The sequence below is a fragment of the Somniosus microcephalus genome, chromosome 5, assembly GCF_052327205.1.
Source record: "Somniosus microcephalus isolate GS21.2 chromosome 5, FLI_Smic_1.0, whole genome shotgun sequence".
Classification (NCBI taxonomy): Eukaryota; Metazoa; Chordata; class Chondrichthyes; order Squaliformes; family Somniosidae; genus Somniosus; species Somniosus microcephalus.
The window spans coordinates 34,099,522-34,120,065 of NC_140991.1; the positions used below are offsets into that span (position 1 = coordinate 34,099,522).

At 45.2% G+C, this 20,544-nt stretch overlaps 1 protein-coding gene across 1 annotated transcript in view; it reads left to right on the forward strand.

Annotated features, from left to right (window-relative positions):
- The window catches only part of dpp6a (dipeptidyl-peptidase 6a), a 690,808-nt gene that overhangs the window by 318,722 nt on the left and 351,542 nt on the right, over positions 1-20,544 (forward strand). The window contains exon 5 of the mRNA XM_085987517.1: positions 18,115-18,167. Coding sequence (XP_085843643.1) covers positions 18,115-18,167 — 53 coding nt within the window. The remainder of the gene's footprint in view (positions 1-18,114; positions 18,168-20,544) is intronic.

Genomic DNA, 20,544 nt, shown 5'->3' on the forward strand with positions numbered 1-20,544 from the left:
CCTCCATCTGCAAATATGCTTGTGCTAGGTCAATTTTTGTAAAACACTTCCCTCCAGTCAGTGAGGCGAAGATGTCTTCTATCCTTGGAAGAGGATATTGTACTGTGTGAAGGACAGGGTTCACCGTCAACTTGAAATCCCCACAGATGCGAGTCTTCCTTGGCTCTCCGGACTTATTGCTTAACGTTTTCTTCATGACAGGAACGATGGATGTCGCCCACTCGCTCCAGTCGACCTTAGACAACACGCCCGCCTTCTCCAGATTCTCCAGCTCTGCCTCGACGGCTGGGCGAATTGCATATGGTACCGGTCTTGCTTTGAAAAACTTGGGAACTGCATTCTCTTCTATTTTTATCGAGGCGGTTACATCTTTAAGCGTGCCCAGTTCTTGTTGAAATACCTCTTTGGCGTTAGCTATGATTGTTGACAATCGTCCAGGAGTGACGTCTTCATCTTTTTTACCTTCCACCGTCATTGCATGAATGGAATGCCAATCTAAGTTTATCCCGCGTCATTTCGTGGGTGCCGTATTCCTGTGGTTTTTGTTGAATTTCTGCAGCTCCCCTGGCTGCTGCTTCATACGTTACTGCCACGCTGAAAGCCTTATCTAGCGTCAGCTCTTTCTCTGAGAGTAACTTCTTCTGTGTTCCTTCACTCAGGAGTCCACAGACAAATTTGTCCCGTAGGGTATCTGCCAGTCCTGCTCCGAACTGGCAGTGCTTTGATAAGTTGCGTAGTTCCGTAAGGTACTCAGCATTGCTCTCATCTTTATGCTGAGTTCTCCTGTGGAATTTAAATCTTTCTGCTATATGTAGATTAAAGTCACCCATGATAACTGCTGTGCCCTTATTGCACGCATCTCTAATTTCCCGTTTAATGCCATCCCCAACCTCAGCATTACTGTTTGGGGGTCTGTATACAACTCCCATTAACATTTTCTGCCCTTTGGATTTTTCTCAGCTCGACCCATACAGATTCCACATCATCAGAGCTAATATCCTTCCTTATTATTTTGTTAATCTCCTCTTTAACCAGCAATGCTACACCACCTCCTTTTTCTTTTTGCCTGTCCTTCCTGAATATTGAATACCCCCGGTGTTGATTTACACCCTTGATTTCTCTGACTGCCACTTTTGCTTTTCTCCTTTCTGTCTTTTGCTTCTATCCTTGTTTCCCTTTCCTCTGTCTCCCTGCACAGTTTCCCAACCCCCTGCCATTTTAGTTTAAACCCTCCCCAACTGCACTAGCAAACACTCCCCCTAGGACATCGGTCACTGTCCTGCCCAGGTGCAAACCATCCAGTTTGTACTCGTCCCACCTCCCCCAGAACCAGTTCCAATGTCCCAGGAATTTGAATTCCTCCCCCTTGCACCATTCCTCTAGCCACATATTCATCTGAAATATTCTTTTATTTCTACTCTGACTAGCATGTGGCTCTGGTAGCAACCCTGAGATTACTACCTTTGAGGTCCTATTTTTTAATTTACCTCCTAACTCCCTATATTCAGCTTTTAGGACCTCATCCCCTTTTTTACCTATATTGTTGGTACCTATATGCACCACAACAACTGGCTGTTCACCCTCCCCCTGCAGAATGCCCTGCAGCCGCTCCGAGACAGCCTTGACCCTTGCACCAGGGAGGCAACATACCATCCTGGAGTCTCGTTTGCGGCTGCAGAAACGCCTATCTATTCCCCTTACAATAGAATCCCTTATCACTATAGCTCTCCCGCTCTTTTTCCTCCCGTCCTGTGCTGTTTCTATGTTTCTTTGTAACTAGTGGGGTGTCGCAGGGATCAGTGCTGGGGCCTCAACTATTTACAATCTATATTAATAACTTGGAGGAAGGGACTGAATGTATTGTCGCCAAATTTGCTGATGATACAAAGATAGGTGGGAAAGCAAATTGTGTGGAGGATGCAAAGAATCTCCAAAGGGATATAGATAGGCTAAGTGAGTGGGCAGCAATCTGGCAGGTGGAGTTTAATGTGGGAAAATGTGAGCTAATTATTATTTAAATAGGGTGAGATTACAAAATGCTGAGGTACAGAGGGATCTGGGAGGGAGCAGCGTCACCAGGACTCAGCGCACCAGCACCAGCGCATTGAAACATAGAAGCATAGAAGATAGGAGCAGGAGTAGGCTATTCGGCCCCTCGAGTCTCCCTTATCCTTAGACTGTGACTCCTGGTTCTGGACAACCCCGCCATTGGGAACATCCTTCCTGCATCTAGTCTGTCTAGTCCTGTTAGAATTTTATAAGTTTCCATGAGATCCGCTCTCATGCTTCTAAACTCTAGCGAATTTAAGCCTAATCGACCCAATCTCTCCTCAATCTACTGCCGTTCAGATAATAATCTGCCTTCCTGTTTTTGCCGCCAAAGTGGATAACCTCGCATTTATCCACATTATACTGCATCTGCCATGCATCTGCCCAATCACCCAACCTGTCCAAATCATACTGGAGTTTCCCTGTATTCTCCTCACAGCACACACGCCCACCCAGCTTTGTGTCATCTGTAAACTTGGAGATATTACATCTAGTTCCCTTGTCTAAGGGGTGAGCCATTTAGGACAGAGATGAGGAGGAATTTCTTCACCCAGAGAGTGGTGAACCTGTGGAATTCTCTACCACAGAAGGCAGTTGAGGCCAATTCATTAAATATATTCAAGAAGGAGTTAGATACATTTCTTAAGGCTAAAGGGATCAGGGGATATGGGGAGAAAGCAGGGAAAGGGTATTGAATTTGGATGATCTCATTAAGTGGCGGAACAGACTCGAGGGGCCGAATGGCCTACTCCTGCTCCTATCTTCTATGCTTCTATGTTTCAATGCGCTGGTGTTGGTGCGCTGAGTCCTGGTGACGCTGCTCCCTCAGAGGCCTAAGGTTCCTCTGAGGAGTTGTCCGGCTATTTAACCTGGATTGTGGGGAGGGGGGTGCTCGAGAGTAAAGGCATGATTTAGACATCTGATATTGATGTAGCCGACACATCCTTTTGAGCAGATGATACAAAGTGATTCTCTATGAACATCATATGCCATTGCTTTCTGAGCGGGATGAAACTTTATTATGTCACCAGCTTCCTGTAGTGTGCCCATCTCACCATCGCCCACTTCCAGGTCCTCGCCACTGCCAACAATCTCATTAGCAGCCTCCTCAGCACTGGTCAATGTGGCTAGGGTAGGTGTTCCTCCTCCAGTCATTGCTTTCTCCCTCTTATTGTGGGCTATCTTTTCCTGCAAGCAGGGACACAAGTGGTGTTTCAGCCACAGTGATGAGTGAGGGTCAATAATCCCTACCATAGAAGCTTTTGAGGGAGACGAAGATGGGTTAAGGTGCCAGGAGGAAGCTAGCTCCCTGTGCGTTGTTAGTTGTTGTCACTGCATGACAGTGAGAGTGAGTCTAAAGGGTGAATAGGCAGGATGCTGAAGTGATTCAGTGCATAGACAGAGATGGATAGGTAAGGGTGCAAGGGAAGTAAGGGTAAGGTGGGACGTGAAGGAGCAGGCTTACAACGCAGAATGCTGGTGATGAGAAGAGAAGGGAAGCAGATTCAAGGCAAGTGTGATGGGATACTCACTTTTAATGTTCGCACAAGATCATTAAACCTTTTTCGGCACTGGATCCATGATGGACCTTGCACTGACCTCCTCAGCAATGCGCAGCCAGGCTGCCTTGGTCTCCTGGGGAGACTTCCTCCGGCCATCAGGAGGCAAGAGAATCTCCCTGCGCCCCCTGACAGCATCCACAAGAGCATGGAGGGACTCATCATTAAATCGAGGAGCTGCCTTGCCTCTAGAAGAAGTCATAGCATCAAAATCAATTTCAATGAGTCCAGGAATTCACAAGAGAAAGGCTTAGGCTGAATGGCAGCTTTAGAAGCAGCAGCTATGATGACATCATCAGAGGCAGCCAGCCAACCCGATCGCACTCATTGGACTGGCCAGCGCGTCTCATTGACATCAACAAGCTCATTGAATCAAAATCGGACATCAGCAGCTGATCCCGCCAGAAGCGGCTCCGGAACCCGCCCACCACGTAACCCGACTCCAACCCGCCTCGGGAATTAAAATCGAGCCCTATACTCCCTGCAGATGTTATAATTGGTGATGTCTTGCGGGATAAGAGTATTGCCGATTATGGTGCAAACATCAAAAAAGCTGTGTAAAGATCACTGTGAAGCTATCTGGGATGCCCAGAAGAATACTGTCAAAGGGCAGCATCATTGGAGAGAGCGGTACTACCAAATGATAACAGGAGCCTCAGTGAGAAGTAGGTGATTGAGTATTTCTTGCTAATGAGAAGAGAAGCCAGCAGACTGATGAGAAATCAACTGTGTGCCAAGTTATTGGGTTCCACATATATGCTGATGAAGCCCAGCTAAGGAAGCACACTTGAATCTCAGTATAAATGATGTCTCAACAGGCAAGGAGAAGTTTCTGGTGAAAGCTAATTTCCTTTTCTTGAGCAATGGAGAAGATCACATATCAACCTCAAGGACCAGCGAATGTCAAACAGAGTTCAGAGAGAAGGGGCTAGACCTACGGGTTGATTTTCTAAAGCATGCTACTGATATGGAGCCAGATCAGCTGGCAGCGCATGTCAGGAAATTATATTTAATTGAAGGAAATTTCTGCTCATCCAGTACTGGATGCCAATCAAGCAGCGTGACAAATCAGAGGCTGCAGAGGCGTTGAGGTGAGGTAGAGCTATGCGTCGTCAGCGTATATGTGGAACCTGATGTTGTGTATTCAGATGATGTCGCCGAAGGGGGGGCCAAGGACAGATCCTTGGGGGACTCTGGAAGTAACTGTGTGAGAGTGGGATCAGAAGCCATTGCAGGTGATTCTCTGGCTTTGACTGGATAGATAGGAATGGAACCAGGCAAGGGCAGTCCGACCCAGCTAGACGACGGAGAAGAGACGTTGGAGGAGGATGGTGTGGTCAACCGTGTCAAAGGCTGCACACAAGTCGAGAAGGATGAGGAGTGATAGTTTACCATTGTCACAGTCACACAGGATGTCATTTGTGTCTTTGTTAAGGGCCAATTCAGTGCTATGGCAGGAGCGGAAACCTGATTGGAGAAAGAAAAGAAAGACTTGCATTTATATAGCGCCTTTCACGACCACCGGACCTCTCAAAGCGCTTTACAGCCAATGAAGTACTTTTGGGAAATGGAGTCACTGTTGTAATGTGGGAAATGCAGCAGCCAATTTGCGCACAGCAAGATATCACAACAACAATGTGAAAATGACCAGATAATCTGGTTTTTTTGTTATGTTGGTTGAGGGATAAATATTGGCCAGGACACTGGGGACTCTTCTTCTAAATAGTGCCATGGGATCTTTTATGTCCACCTGAGAGAGCAGATGTTTAAAGTCTCATCTGAAAGACGGCACCTCCGACAGTGCAGCAGTCCCTCAGCACTATACTGGAGTGTCAGCCTAGCTTTACATGCTCCAGCCCCTCAGAGGTGAGTGTGCTACCCACTGAGCCACAGCTGGCACAGGGTTTCAAACATGGAGTTGCGGGAACAATGGGCACAGATTTGGGAGGCGATACCACATTCAAGGACTTTGAAGAGGAAATGGAGGTTGGAGATGGGGCAGTAATTTGCAGGGACAGAGGGGTCAAAGGTGGGCATTTTGAGGAGGGAGGTGCCTGACCGTTAACAATATCAGCTAACATGGGGGCCAGGAAGAGAAGTCGGGTGGTCAGCAGTTCAGTGGGAATAGGATTGAGGGAGCAGGAGATGGATCTCATGGACAGGATGAGCTCGGAGAGAGCATGAGAGGCGATAGAAGAGAAACCAGAGAAAGATGCGAGTTCAGGACTGTTCCCCAGATTGGTGATTTAGCGACGAGGGTCATCGATTTAAAATAGTCACTAAGGAGAATGAGAGACGCTGGGAGAATCTATTTTAGACAGAGGTTGCTGGAGCCTGAAATGCTTTGCCACAGGGAGCTGTTAAGGCAGAGACCATTGCACCTCCTAAGTGAAACGTGGAAAAATATTTGCAGCAGTGGAAATTTACAGGGATTTCGGGAGAGAGCAGGAGAGTGGGATTTGGATTGCATCCGCAAAGAACTAACACAGGCATAATGGGCTGAACAGCCTCCTTCTGTCTTGTAGACTTCTATGGTTTTAAAAACAAAAAAAATTACTGGGAGGACCGTACCATTATTCAAAAAGACAATTTTGGATAAGAAGGTATGTTAAATTATTTTGCCCCTAAGTAATAGTGAGCAGGAAAAGAAGAAAGCTAACTAAAGACATTGCGAACACAGTGAGTGCTTTGTGGGTGAAGTAGCATGTCCAATTAAAATAGTTCCATAAAGAGGAGTTCTTTAGTAACATTATGTTCTGACACAGACACAGTGGAGAAGGAAGAAGGCTGGTTTAATACTTTCTTGTGATTTGGGTTTTTAACACTATAGAAACTCATCCTCTAGCCTGCTGAGGCATTCTGCTTATTCACTATCTTCAGGTAATCGCCACTCTTCAAAGAAACATAAATACCTACAGCACCGAAGGAGGCCATTCGGCCCGTCGTGCCTGTGCTGGCTCTTTGAAAGAGCAGTGGTGCTTAGTCCCACATCCCAGCTTTTTGTCCGTAACCCTGTGAGTTCCTCATCCTCCAGTATCTGTCCAACTCCCTTTTAAAATTGTTTATGGAATCAGCTTCCACCACCTTTTCAGGTCGAGCGTTCCAGATCCCGACAACTCCCTGAGTGAAAACATTTCTCCTCATCTCCTCATCTCCCCTCTCGATCTTTTGCCAATGATTGTGAATCAATGACCTCTGGTTATTGAACCACTCACCAGAGGGAATAGTTTTTCTCCATCTACTCCATCAAAACCCCTCATCATCTTGAAAACCTCCATTAGGTCACCTCTTAACCTGCTCTGTTCCAAGGAGAACAGTCCTAACTTTTCCAACCTCTGCTCACAACTGAAGTCCCTCATCCCTGGAACCATCCTGGTAAAACTCTCTCTGCTCATCTATACGTTTTAGAATTGTGCCATTTATAGTATACTGTCTTTCCATATTAGTCCTCCCAAAGTGCATCACTTCACACTTCTCCACATTGAAATCCATCTTCCATGCTTCTGCCCGTTTCACCATCCTATCTATGTCATCCTGAAGTCTACAGCTGTCCTCATCACTACTACTAAGTTTTGTATCATCTGCAAACTTTATATTGCTGCTTCCTACACCCGAGTCTAGGTCGTTTATAAAAATTGAATGGAGTAATGGACCCGAAACTGACCCTTGGGGAACACCACTGCAAATCACAAAGTTATTACATTTTGAAATATATTATAATTTGTATTATTCTTGGTCAGAACATTATTTTTTACCTGTAGCCATGCAGGAAACATATAAGGAACTTTAAGGCAGAATATATTATTTAATATCTTGAACATTTATTTTTTTTAAATACCTATTTTCTAATAGTCTGCTTATTTGATCTCCTCACCTGCGTATTGTCTTGGCCTCGGTGAAACCACTTCTGTGGTATACAAAACCCGTTAACCATACCCAGCTGACTTCTGTACCAATCTTTTTGCGTACAATAAAAAGGAAACTTAACAGAACGACTGGAGAAATGCTGAGAAGCTGCCCGGAACCGGGTAGTTTCATCGTGGAAAGTAGAAGTGTCTGCTCCCCCTTGAGCTACTAAGATGCAGTTCCAAGCCTGGCAGTCACGTCCAACATCTCAACCACAAGGCTATTCTCATGTGTCAGTCTGGACAACTGTTATCGGCAGCTACGTGACTTTGGGAGACGGCGCATTCCTCTCCTCACCTGACCACCATCAACACACAGTTAATAATGATGGCAATTGTAATATTTCAATTGCTTACTTCTATTTAGTTGAAACTGTTTCGCATATTCAGATTGATTGAATTATGTCGCGCTGTTACCAAAACCATTTAGCGCTGTAATGGGGTGTGAATACTAAGCAGGACATAATGACCAAAAGTATAATTTCCAGCATAAATGTCAATTTGTCAGCGTGTAATAGCAGGAGATGGTTGCAACTGTTCTTATGTAACAGTGAGCATGAAAAGAAGAAAGACAATTAAAGACGTTAACATAACAGTGAGGTTCTCGTGGGTGAAGGAGCATGAGCAATTAAAAGCAAATACATTTCTGATCCATAAGATTAACTACAAAAGACCCTGCAATGAAAGAAAGAAAGACTTGCATTTATATCGCACCTTTCACGACCACCGGACCTCCCAAAGCGCTTTACAGCCAATGAGGTACTTTTTTTTGCAAGTGTAGTCACTGTTGTAATGTAGGAAATGCGACAGCCAATTTGCACACAGCAAGATCCCACAAGCAGCAATGTGATAATGCCCAGATAATATGTTTTTTTTTAGTGATAATTGATTGAGGGATAAATGTTGGCCAGAACTCTGGGGATAACTCCCCGATTCTTCTTAGAAATAGAGCCATGGGATTTTTTACGTCCACCTGAGAGAGCAGACGGGGCCTCAGTTTAACGTCTCATCCGAAAGACGGCACCTCCGGCAGTGCAGCACTCCTTCAGTACCGCACTGGAGTGTCAGCCTAGATTTCTTTGCTCAAGTCTCTGGAGTGGGACTTGGAACCCACAACCCTTCTGACGCAGAGGCGAGCGTGCTACCCACTGAGCCACAGCTACACAGCTAACGTGCCTTGTTCCTTAAACACCACACAACATTGTTTATATTGTTACTGCATTTCTGGCACAGATGAGGAACACTCAATCGAGGGAGCAAGTAGGAACAAAATGGGTTCTTCATTTCACAAGGTCACAAGACAGGTTCACCCCATCCACCCCACCGCCCCACAAATATGCCTTCAGCTACAATACCTTACATTTTCTATGCCAGTAACACATCTCCCATTGGTGAAATATGCTTGGCAAGCACTAGTTCCAGGCCTGGAGTTCACCCACAGTGTTAAAATGGAGCTGACCCAGAAAATTGTACATGGGCAGCTCATGACATGTCAGACGGGTGCGAATCCCACTAGGCACTCCTAGCAGTCAGCTGACATCCGATTGGAACATTTTCAAGCATTGTTATGTTCTTTCCAGGCACTCTACCTGCTGAATAATTTTCAATCTTTTGGGGGAATTTGAGGGTATAATTTCTACCTGTGGTTATAATTGATGTTATGATTACATTGCCAGTGTATCCTTGTGCACATGCGTATATACAAACCTGCATAAAGGCACCACACACAACACTTTACCAGCCAACAATGTACCTTGCAGAGTGTACAGTTCCTTTGCCTATAGACAGACTGGGAAGATTCCATCATTCCCCTTTGAACAGCTTTTTATAGATGGTTCTTGAGAACAAGACTACATATAGAATAATTCACGTGGGGCACTGCTGTAATAAACTCCTTACTCTGGGTGTCACAGTGTCTCAAGTAACTCAGTCAACTCCCACCTTTCCTTTGTGAATGAACTCACAGTAACAACTTATAATTATTGCAAGAGGCAAAAATAAAGTTTCCCTGAAAGTTGATGGTCATTAAAATATCATCTGTGCAGGTTCTCACTCATCGGTAGCTGGGAACATAGGAACAGGAGGAGGCCATTCAGCCCCTCGAGCCTGTTCCGCCATTCAGTGAGATCAAGGCTGATCTGTATCTTAACTCCATCTAACCGCCTCAGATCTGTAACCCTTAATACCACTGGCTAATAAAAATCTAGCAATTTCAGTTTTGAAATTTTCAGTTGACCCCCAGCTTCAACAGCATTTTGTGGGCGAGAGTTCCAGATTTCCACTGCCCTTTGTGCGAAGAGTGCTTCCTGACATCGCTCCTGAACAGCCTAGCTCTAATTTTGAGGTTATGCCCCCTTGTTCTGGACTCCCCCCATCAGAGGAAATGGTTTCTCTCTCTCTACCCTATCAACTCCTTTAACCACCTTAATCACCTCCATTAGATCACCTCTTAATCTTCTATACTCAGGGGAATACAAGCCTAGTCTAGCATAATAACAACAGAAAATGCTGGAAAAACTCAGCAGGCCAGGCAACATCCGTGGAGAGAAATTAGAGTCAACGTTTCGGGTCAAAACCCTTTTTTTATAGACCTAGTCTATGCAGCCTGCCCTCATAATTGAATCCCTTTAGCCCCGATACTGTTGAACACGACAAAGCGAGGCTTTCACTTGCACACGAAGTTTGAACAGAGTGAAAAATCTCTTGTCAACATCCATTCCAGTCAATGAAAAACTCCCTAACTAACATGACGCGCAAAATCCCCCCGTTGATTGCTGTCAGTTCATCAGCGCCAACGTCGGTGGCCTGGCTTTCATCCCTGTCATAACTATTTGCTGTTCCCCCGCCAATTCTTCTTTCCTGCTGGTGCTGACTGGGGGCACAATCCCTACAGGAGAAGACACTGGGCCGTGATCAGGAGCAGACTAATCTTTCCCTTCTCTAGCCTAGCTGCACGAAGGCCAATTGCAGCATCCTCACCATCATCCCAGCTGAGATCAATTCACTCAGCATAGACTGGAGAATGGCGCTGGGACTCTCTTTGTCAATATGGCCCAGGCGCACACTGCCTGAACCATCCCATCATGGGAGCATCTCCGTCACACTTAACAAACCGACAACTATTGAGCAGATTGAGTGCCGTCACCCCTGCCTGTACTTCTAAGTTACAACAAAGATAAATTTCACTCTTTTTTACCCCCCCCCCCCGCCACTAAGTATTTCTTTAAAACCTGCATTCATTTGATATGATTTGCTTGGTTTGCTACTGTCACCTGGAGGTCGATTTAACAACAAGTTTGGTGTCCTGTGAGACAACATTAGTTGTGATCTAAGAGCTAAGATCATGTAACTGGGTGGGCCACGTGAAGGCTGTCACCATCCACCCCGCTGCCCTGAGAGGAAATATTTGCAGGCAGCCTACGAGATATCCATGCTCTTACACCGGGAGCTTTGGCCTGGATATCTGACTTAGATACTGACGTTTGATTTGCTTTGCTACATAAGAACATAAGAAATAGGAGCAGGAACAGGCCATTCGGCCCCTCGAGCCTGCTCCGCCATTCAATAAGATCATGGTTGATCTGATCTTGGCCTCAACTCCACTTTCCTGCCCGCTCCCTATAACCCTTGATTCCCCTGTTTTTCAAAAATCTGTCTATCTCCGTCATGAATATATTCAATGACCCAGCCTCCACAGCTCTCTGGGGTAGAGAATTCCAAAGATTCACGACCCTCTAAGAGAAGAAATTCCTCCTCATCTCCGTTTTAAATGGGCGACCCCTTATTCTGAAACTATACCCCCTCGTTCTAGACTCCCCCACAAGGGGAAACATCCTCCCTGCATCTACCCTGTCAAGCCCCTTCAGAATCTTATATGTTTCAAAAGGGTCGCCTCTCATTCTTCTAAACTCCAATAAGTATAGGCCCATACTACCACACGGAAGAAGAAGAAGAAGATTTGAAAGGAGACCTGCTGGAACCGATGCCCAGTTTTTGAGGTGACCAAGGTGTGCTGAACAGAAGCTATTCTCAAATTAACCATTGATCGCAGCAACCTGGTATCCATGGTAACATCACCCAGCATCTGGCTGTGTGCCGTGCCACATGTTTGCAGAATGATGTTGTGCTGGAAGTGTTTCTAGCAGTAAAATTCAATAGATTGTGACATCCCCTGATTGCTATTTTTATTGATTCTGTCTGGTGTAACATAAGGAGCTCCAGATGGTTGTTTTTTTTTAGCTGATGGTAATTTCTTATCATTTGTGACTTACCATATTGCACTGACAAGTTTAAAAGGAAGCGTCCCCCTCTCCCCCAACCTCTTCCAAGGGTCAAAAAGCCAGTGAAACCAGCAGCGATGTTGGTTGTGTTAGATCACATACAGTGATGCTGTTGGGAATTTGAAATTGAAGTCCTCCGCCTTTATAAGGTGAAGATATTCTCACTTTCATGTGCAGCCTTCGTGAAAAAACTTACTCATTCCAAACTACTTCTTTTACAATTCTTTATCAGGTGGAGAGACTAGAGAAGCTGGGGTTGTTCTCCTTGGAGCAGAGAAGGTTATGGGGAGAGTTAGTAGAGGCGTTCAAAGTTACGAAAGGGTTTTGATAGAGTAAATTAGGGGAAACCGTTTCCAGTGGCAGGAGGGCCGGTAACCCGAGGACACGGATTTAAGATCATTGGCAACAAGGACCAGAGGGGAGATGAGGAGACATTTTTGTTACACACAGGGTTGTTGTGATCTGGAACGTACTGCCTGAAAGGGTGGTGGAAGCAGATTCAGTGGTAACTTTAAGAAGGGAATTGGATATATACTTGAAAAGGAGAAATTTGCAGGGCTATGGGGAAAGAGCAGGGGAGCGGGACTACTTGGATAGGTCTACCAAAGAGCCGGCACAAGCACAGTGTGCCGAATGGCCTCCTTCTGTGCTGTGTGATTCTATGAAAACAAAAGTTTAGACAATCTGTAATTGGGGATGCAAGCGACCTCATTGGATATCATCCACCTGACCAATGGCTGAACTTGAATAAAAAAAATGAATGAATGACTCTCTAGATGGAGTTGTGGCACTGGCTGGGAGATGCTAGGATTGAATCCCAGTCAGTGTTGGGTTAACTGATCTCAGCCAGGGCAGGAGCTGAGGTGCTGCAATTGATCTCTCTGTAACCTTGGGATAGGAAGGAGGAAAAAAGCCAACATAGGGTGCTGCAAACGGTCAGTACGTTGATGGAAAAGGCCGCGGCGTACGGCAGGGAAAGTGTGCACATGTGTATGAGGACAGGGTCAAATTCACCTGCGATTCCCTCCCCATGCTGCTGGAGGGGGGCGCGTGTCAGAAAGTCGCACACATGCGGCCCACGGCCTTCTGTCTATCAGTTCATTTTAATGGACAGAGTATCACGGGCTGCGGGGGTTACCACGGGCTGCGGAGGCGCGATTTCACGATACACCCTCCCGGTGGGAAAGGCACTAGGCCAGAAGTACACAAGAGGAAAATTTACCTTTTCCGGTAATAATTCGCCAACCAGGGCAGAAAGGAACTTAAACCCCTTTATATTTTGCGGTGGGATTTAATGTCCCCCTGCTGGTGTGCTGGTTAGCGGATTAGCGTCAAGCTAATGTGTGCTATTTTTAGCTGGTTGTTAACCCACTTGAAATGAACAGGTTGACAACTGCGCTGAAATAGTTCACCGAAGGAATTTTACACGGATGGGTTAAGCAGAGGACATTGAACCAGTTTTATTTTTTTACCAGAGCTATAACGAGCTACAGGATGGTGTAATTATGGACCAATTATGGTTTTACGCATCACTATTTACAAACCAAATGAAACAATACAGCAATTATTTTACTGGGATGCTGCTGCTCGTTAAGTCATATAATTATTGCGTCTCTCTGGTAACTCAGTAAATAAGTGCGCTCCCAGTTATGGAAAGGAGCCACATGGATCAAGAAGGTCCCTGGTATGATAACTGAATTGCGATTTTTAACCCAGGACAGGGGAACGGGGGTCAAAGCAGGTAGCAATTCATCTGAACCCCCCCCCCCCGGAATGCAAGGCCCGGGAGATTTTACAATGTATTACACAGGCTCGTAATTTCCGATAGGAGGCTTCCTGCGTGCGGATGTCTCCTATCGGAAAAAAATCTACGAACTTACCTGAGGGCTCCCGAGGTCCGGACGCCTCCGATCCCGGGCCTCTCCTCAGTTGAAATGCGCGGGGCCCAATATCCCAGGGGCGCATGTGGTTCACAAGCGTCCTTGGGATCACGTGGGCCAGGCCAGCCAATAGCAGAAGGGAATCTCCCTTCATACTTTTGACAGATAAACCTGTCAAATATATGAACGGAGATCACCCCCAAAACACAGTAAAATAATTTTTTTTTTAAATCACGTTTTTAAAATTACAGTAAATTAAAAAAATTTCAAAACTTTTTTCATCTCTTGTGCTGGTAAAAGCAGGCCTTATGCTTGCTTTTATCAGGTGTAAGATTTCTAAGTGTTTTCTGCAGGCGGAGGTTCTCCAGAAAGCAGAACTCTCCCCCCGCAGAGGCCCTTCTCCAGGGTTGCGTCCGATCTGTCAAGAGCATTCTTGACAGATTGGAAATGCCGGTTTTCAGCGCATGCGCTTCGCATGCCTGAAACCGGCATTTCCAAAGTCCCTACGGGTGTGTGCACAGCCCGTACACGTGGCATTGGAAAATACGGACCATAGTATTTACAGCACAGACATAGGCCATTCTGCCCAACAGGTCCATGCCAGTATTTATGCTCCACACGAGCCTCCTCCCACTCCTCTTCATCTAACCCCATTAACATAGCCCTCTATTCCTTTCTCCCTCCTGTCTCGATCCAGCTTCCCATTCAATGCATCTATGTTATTCATTTCAACAACTCCCTGTGGCAGCAAGTTGCAATTCTAACCACCCTCTGGGTAAAGAATTTTCTCCTGTATTCCCTATTGGACTTATTGAAGACTATCTTATATTGGTGGCCCCTAGTTCTGATCTCCCCCACAAGCGGAAACGTCTTCTTTACGTCTACCCTATCAAACCCTTTCATAATCCTAAAGACCGCTATCAGGTCGCCCCTCAGTCTTTTCTACAGAAAAGAGCCCCAGCCTGTTAAATCTTTCCTGATAGGTATAACCTCTCAGTTCTGGCATCATTCTGGGAAATCTTTTATGCTCCTTCTCCAGTGCCTCTTTATCCTTTTTATCATCTGGAGACCAGAGCAGTTCACAGTAATCCAAGTGTGATCTAACCAGGGTTCTATAAAAGTTCAACAAAACTTGTCTGCCGTTCATTTCTATCGCTCCAGAAATGAACCCCAGTGCTTTGTTTGCTTTTATTATGGCCTTATTAACCTGCATCGCTACTTTTAGTGATTTCTGTATCTGTACCCCGCCCCCAGATCCCTCTGCTCCTCTACCCCATTCAGACACTTATTTTACAAGGAGTATGTGGCCTCCTTATTCTTCTACCAAAATGTACCACCTCACACTGATCTATATTGAAGTTCATTTGCGAATTACACGCCCATTCTGCAAGTTTATTACTGTCTTCCTGTATTTTGTCACAGTCCTCTGTATTAACTACACCCACTAATTAGGTATCGTCCGCAAATTTTGAAATTGTACTTCCAATCCCCAAGTCCAAATCATTTATGTAAATGGTGAACAACAGTGGTCCCAGCACCAATCCCTGTGGAACACCACTTCCCGCCTGTTAACTTCCAGGACTCATTTAAATCCCTGCTCACTGACTCCTGTCCAAGGCCGGTGGGCGAGAGCGGGATAAGCACTCTTTCCTCTAAGAAGGTCATGGGTTCAAGCTCCGCTCCAGAGACTTGGGGTCATAATCTAGGCTGAAACTTCTGTGCCGTACTGAGGAGGCGCTGCACTGTTGGAGGTGCCGTCTTTCAGATTAAACCGAGGCCCCTTCTGCCTTCTCAGGTGAGCATAAAAGATCCCATGGCACTATTTTGAAGAAGCGCAGGGGAGTTCTCCCCGGTGTCCTGGCCAATATTTATCCCTCAACCAGCATCACTAAAACAGGTCATTTACCTCACAGCTGTTTGTGGGACCTTGCTGTGTGCAAACTGGCTGCAGCATGACCCTGCACTGCAACAGTGACTATGCTCCAAAAGTACTTCATTAGCTGTAAAATGCTTTAGGACATCATTAGGACGTGATGGGTGCTATATAAATGCAATTTCTGTCTTTCAGTCTTGAAAAAAGAAGCTCGGATGAATATAATAGCTGGCACTGGCACGATGGGCCTAATGGCCTCCTTGTGTACTGCCTCATTCTATGCTAAGATAGCAAAGAGTATAGAAAGCGTGAATCTGGAAAGTTGCTTTCTATTGTTAAACCATGATAATAGGACAGAGCATTGAGGATCAAAATGGCAAAAGGCAAATGTAGGACAGATCAGGAACTTATTTGCACAGTCACCAATATAAAGAAAGACTTGCATTTATATAGCGCCTTTCACGACCACCAGACATCTCAAAGCACTTTACAGCCAATGAAGTACTTTTGAAGTGTAGTCACTGTTGTAATGTGGGATACGCAGCAGCCAATATGTGCACAGCAAGCTCCCACAGCAATATGATAATGACCAGATAATCTGATTTTAAGGATGTTGATTGAGGAATGAATATTGGTCACTGGGGAAAACTCCCCTGCTCTTTTTCAAATTAGTGCCATGGGATCTTTTACATCCACCCGAGAGAGCAAACGGGGCCTCGCTTTAACATTTCATCCGAAAGACGGCACCTCCAACAGTGCAGCACTCCCTCAGCACTGCACTGGAGTGTCAGCTTAGATTTATGTGCTCAAGTCCCATGAAGTGGAACTTGAACCCACAACCTTCTGACTCAGAGGCGAGTGTGCTACCCACTGGGCCACAGCTGATACAACATGTGGTGTTAACCTTCTGGGTAGAGTTGTTGAAGAAGCAGGTGGGCAGTGTGATGAAGGGACTGTAGGGTCATTCTGGATTGTTGAAGCAGGATGGACTGAATGGCCTTCCTTCTCCATATATGTTTTGTAACCTTGTCGACTCAGTTTGCTCAGTTTGAGTCAGCCCAGGTTGTGGGAGCCTGAGGCTGCACTTGGGAAACTAAAACATTGAGTCAGAAATCTGAACGTCATGAAGTAAATTATACTCAGGTTTTATCCCAAACCTTTTGATTAAAAGTGAGGGCGGGGTGGGGGGGTGGGGAGGTGAGGAGAAACACTGTAATGTTAATTAGTAGGGGCAAAGGCTATCCCTTTGTGAATAGGTCAGTAAAGCATGCATGAAGCTTTGAATTATATAGCAGGTGACGTAAGAAAACTACTAGGCACTTGGTCTAAGCGTTAAACAAAGCTTTAATCAACTGTTTTACAACATGGAGGTCTAGTTGTGTCCTTCACTAGTTCCTGTTAAGAATGTCCTGCGCAAGCTGGGCCCGTGCCCAAGTATTTATACTCTCCCTGGACAGCGCCACCCGTAGGCCGCTCAGTATTATTTCATAAGTCTTTCTTTCATGAATGACTGATTCATGTCAGCAGGTTTCATGTTACTTAATGGCCTGGAATTTGCAGTCAGCAGTGAAGCAAAGGCGCTCGCTGCTGACCCCAGGGAAAGCTGCCCACAGAAATCTCGCGATCTCGTGGCGAGAGGTTTGCCTTTTTCGAGGTTCAAGTAATTTCAGCGCTCTGTAGTGGGAATTCCCTAGTGCGATGCTGCTGTGATGTCAACAAGCTGTCTAAGCAGCCAATCACATTGCAGAATTCTCACAGACAGGAAACCAGGAAATGAGAAGCTTCTTTTATCCAGACTTTTTTTAAATGTTACGGAGAGCGACACAAAGATTGGGACTCTCACGTGAGGATAAGGTAGAACCTGAAATATCATGAACAAACTTTACATTTTTTTTTAAAGATTTTTAAAAATTTTAATTTTTATCACAATGGAGAAAATTGACACTCCACAAATATAAAAATTAGTTTTTCAGGGCCATAATGTTTGTTTAGCAGTCAATGCACTGTTAAAACCCCAGTTACGCCTAATCCAACAAGGCTTAACATTCAGGTCGTCGACCTGAAACGTTAACTCTGTTTCTCTCTCCACAGATGCTGCCTGACCTGCTGAGTGTTTCCAGCATTTTCTGTTTTTATTTCGGATTTAACGGGGTATTTAACAGCGATACTACTGCGGGAAAAGCACAAGTTTTCGTCAGTTTCACTGATTTCACTGATTGTGGGCTGTGGAGGGGGAGGGGGTTGTGGGGGCGGTGGGGAGTTCCACAGCGCAGCCAGTGTCGGAGCAGTGAATGACTGACCACAACTTCAGGATTTCCACGTTTAGATGCGCGTGCACTACGTCCTGAAGTTGCGGTCTGTTTCAGAGGGGTAGTAATGGCGAACGCTGTTAGTTCGCCATTATTACCGACCACAAAATCTGGGCCGATATGTCCTCTTCCTGATTTACCCTTATGCTGTCTGCAGTAATTATTTTATACTGTATACAGAGCATGGAACCAAGAGGCCTGAACCACGTCAATGATTGCACATTGATATATTAATGCGTCTGTTTGATTTTTTTTTCAGACTCATCGTCATTCCTTCACAGCTTACTACACACTGTGCAATTTACACACTTGGTAAGTAATGTATTCTATTAGAAGTGTACTCTGTTCATGTTAACAGCTGATTTTGTACTGTCCAGAGCTGAGCACAATCTCATCTCTGAGCTATTTTCAGTACTGTTGACAGCCTCTATGGCAGGCACGAAATGAGGCACGTGATGTGAAGGTGGCATTGGACACCCCTCCCTTTCACTGAAACAGCGATGAGATCATATTACGGCCAATTGGGATCGAAAAGCAATCTGCGATTTCAATTTCTGTAAATTACCATTCCGTCTCCCTAATGACGTATCAGATTCAAATTGGAGCTTATGTGACCTAAAACAATTGATGACGTTTTGAATAAGATTCGTAACAGAAATAAGGGCAAAAATAAGGGGGAAGGTGGCTGCTTGGGTAGAGAAATGGCAGGGGAACTGGACTTTTTTTTTTGGGTGCGGGGCCCCTTTTGTTTTCCGTTTGTAAAAATGACTTGAACTGCTGGCTTTAAGTGTCAGCTGTGGCTCAATTGCTAGCGCTCTCGCCTCTGCAGTCCGTAGGTCGCGGGTTCAAGTCCCACTCCAGAGACTTACGCACATAATCTAGGCTGACACTTCAGTGCAGTGCTGAGGGAGTGTCGCACTGTCAGAGGTGCCATCTTTCAGATGAGATGTTAAACCGAGGTCCCATCTGTCCTCTTGGGTGGATGTAAAAGATCCCAAGGCACTATTCGGAAGAGGATAGGAGAGTTCTCCCAGTGTTCTGGCCAATATTTATCCCGCAACTAAAACAGATCATCTGGTCATTTATTTCATTGCTGTATCTGGGAGCTTCCTATTCATAAATTGGCTGCTGCATTACAACAGTGACTACACTTCAAAAGTACTTCATTTGGAAAATAACTAGCTAAATAGTTGAACCTGCATCTCTCTTAAGACATATATCGACTTCATCACAAAATAAATGAATTCCAGGCTTGAAGAAACATCCAGATATCCAACTCCCATTAATATACACCCCACAGCTGTACATTTGTCTTCCTCTATGCCTGCTCAGACTGATTGACAGGGACCCCCCCCCCCACCCACCCGCTTCATGAAGAACTGATTCTTAAGGGAGTAGATAAATTGAGCCTTGATAATATGTTCAAGATTACCATAAACTCCAAAATCAGGGGGCACAGGCTCAAGCTTAGAAGAGGCAAGGTGAACAGTCAATTCAATTTTATACAGGGGGTGGTGATGTGTGGAATTGACTACCCAGGGATGTTGTGAGGTAAATCAAGTGAAATAATTTAATTGGAGAGATATTTGAGGGCGTAGCTGATTGAAAGGCCTTCATTCTTGGGACCCCCAGATGGGCTATAAGGTCTTCTCCAGTCCTGCACTTTCCAATGTTCCTAGCCATTCGTTAGAAAGATCACAAGATCACAATCAGCCAATCTTAATTCATCCACCCAGAGAGATTGTAACGTTCCCCTCCCCCCCTGTCATAGCATCTAATCATTTCCAAAATCAGTCCTGGGCTTTTACCTCTACTGTTCTATCTGGAAGTTTATTCCTCATGTTGATTACTCTTGCGTGAAGAGGAATATCCTGGTGTCTGTCCTAAAATAGTATTTTACTAGTGTGAACCTGTATCCACTAGTTCTACTTCTGCAGTTTAATTTAAGGTAACACTGTGAGTTAACCTTTTCTAAACCCTTAACAAGACAGTTGTTGGGGAAGGTTTCTTCTGCCTGTTATATGTAACACAAATCCTGAACAAGTTTATAACCATGTTACACATGCAACGCACAGAACAAATTTTGTGTTTTTTAAAGTCTTCGATACATAGGAATGCATAGAAGTTACAACACGTGTCAGTGTTTACCCCCCACGTGAGAAAATAGTTCACCCTGTTCACATATCTCTTTCACCCCTTTTCCTTCATCCATCTAGCCAATCTAGTCTCGAATGTTGACGTGGTTTAGCCCTCAACCACTAATCCTGGAAGTGAATTCCACAGCCTCATGACTCTCTGTGTGAAGAAGTTTCTCCTGCCCATTTGAGGATGTAACAAACAAGGTGGATAGAGGAGTGTATTTGGATTTCCAGAAGGTATTCGATAAGGTGCCACATAAAAGGTTACTGCACAAGATAAGAGCGCACGGGGTTGGGGGTAATATTTTGGCATGGATAGGGGATTGGCAAACTAATAGAAAATAGAGAGTCGGGATAAATGGATCATTTCCCAGTTGGCAACCAGTAACTAGTGGGGTGCCACAGGGATCAGTGCTGGGGCCTCAACTATTTACAATCTATATTAATGACTTGGATGAAGGGACCGAGTGTACTGTAGCCAAATTTGCTGATGATACAAAGATAGGTGGGTTAGCAGGTTGTGAGGAGGACACAAAGGGCTCGATTTTACC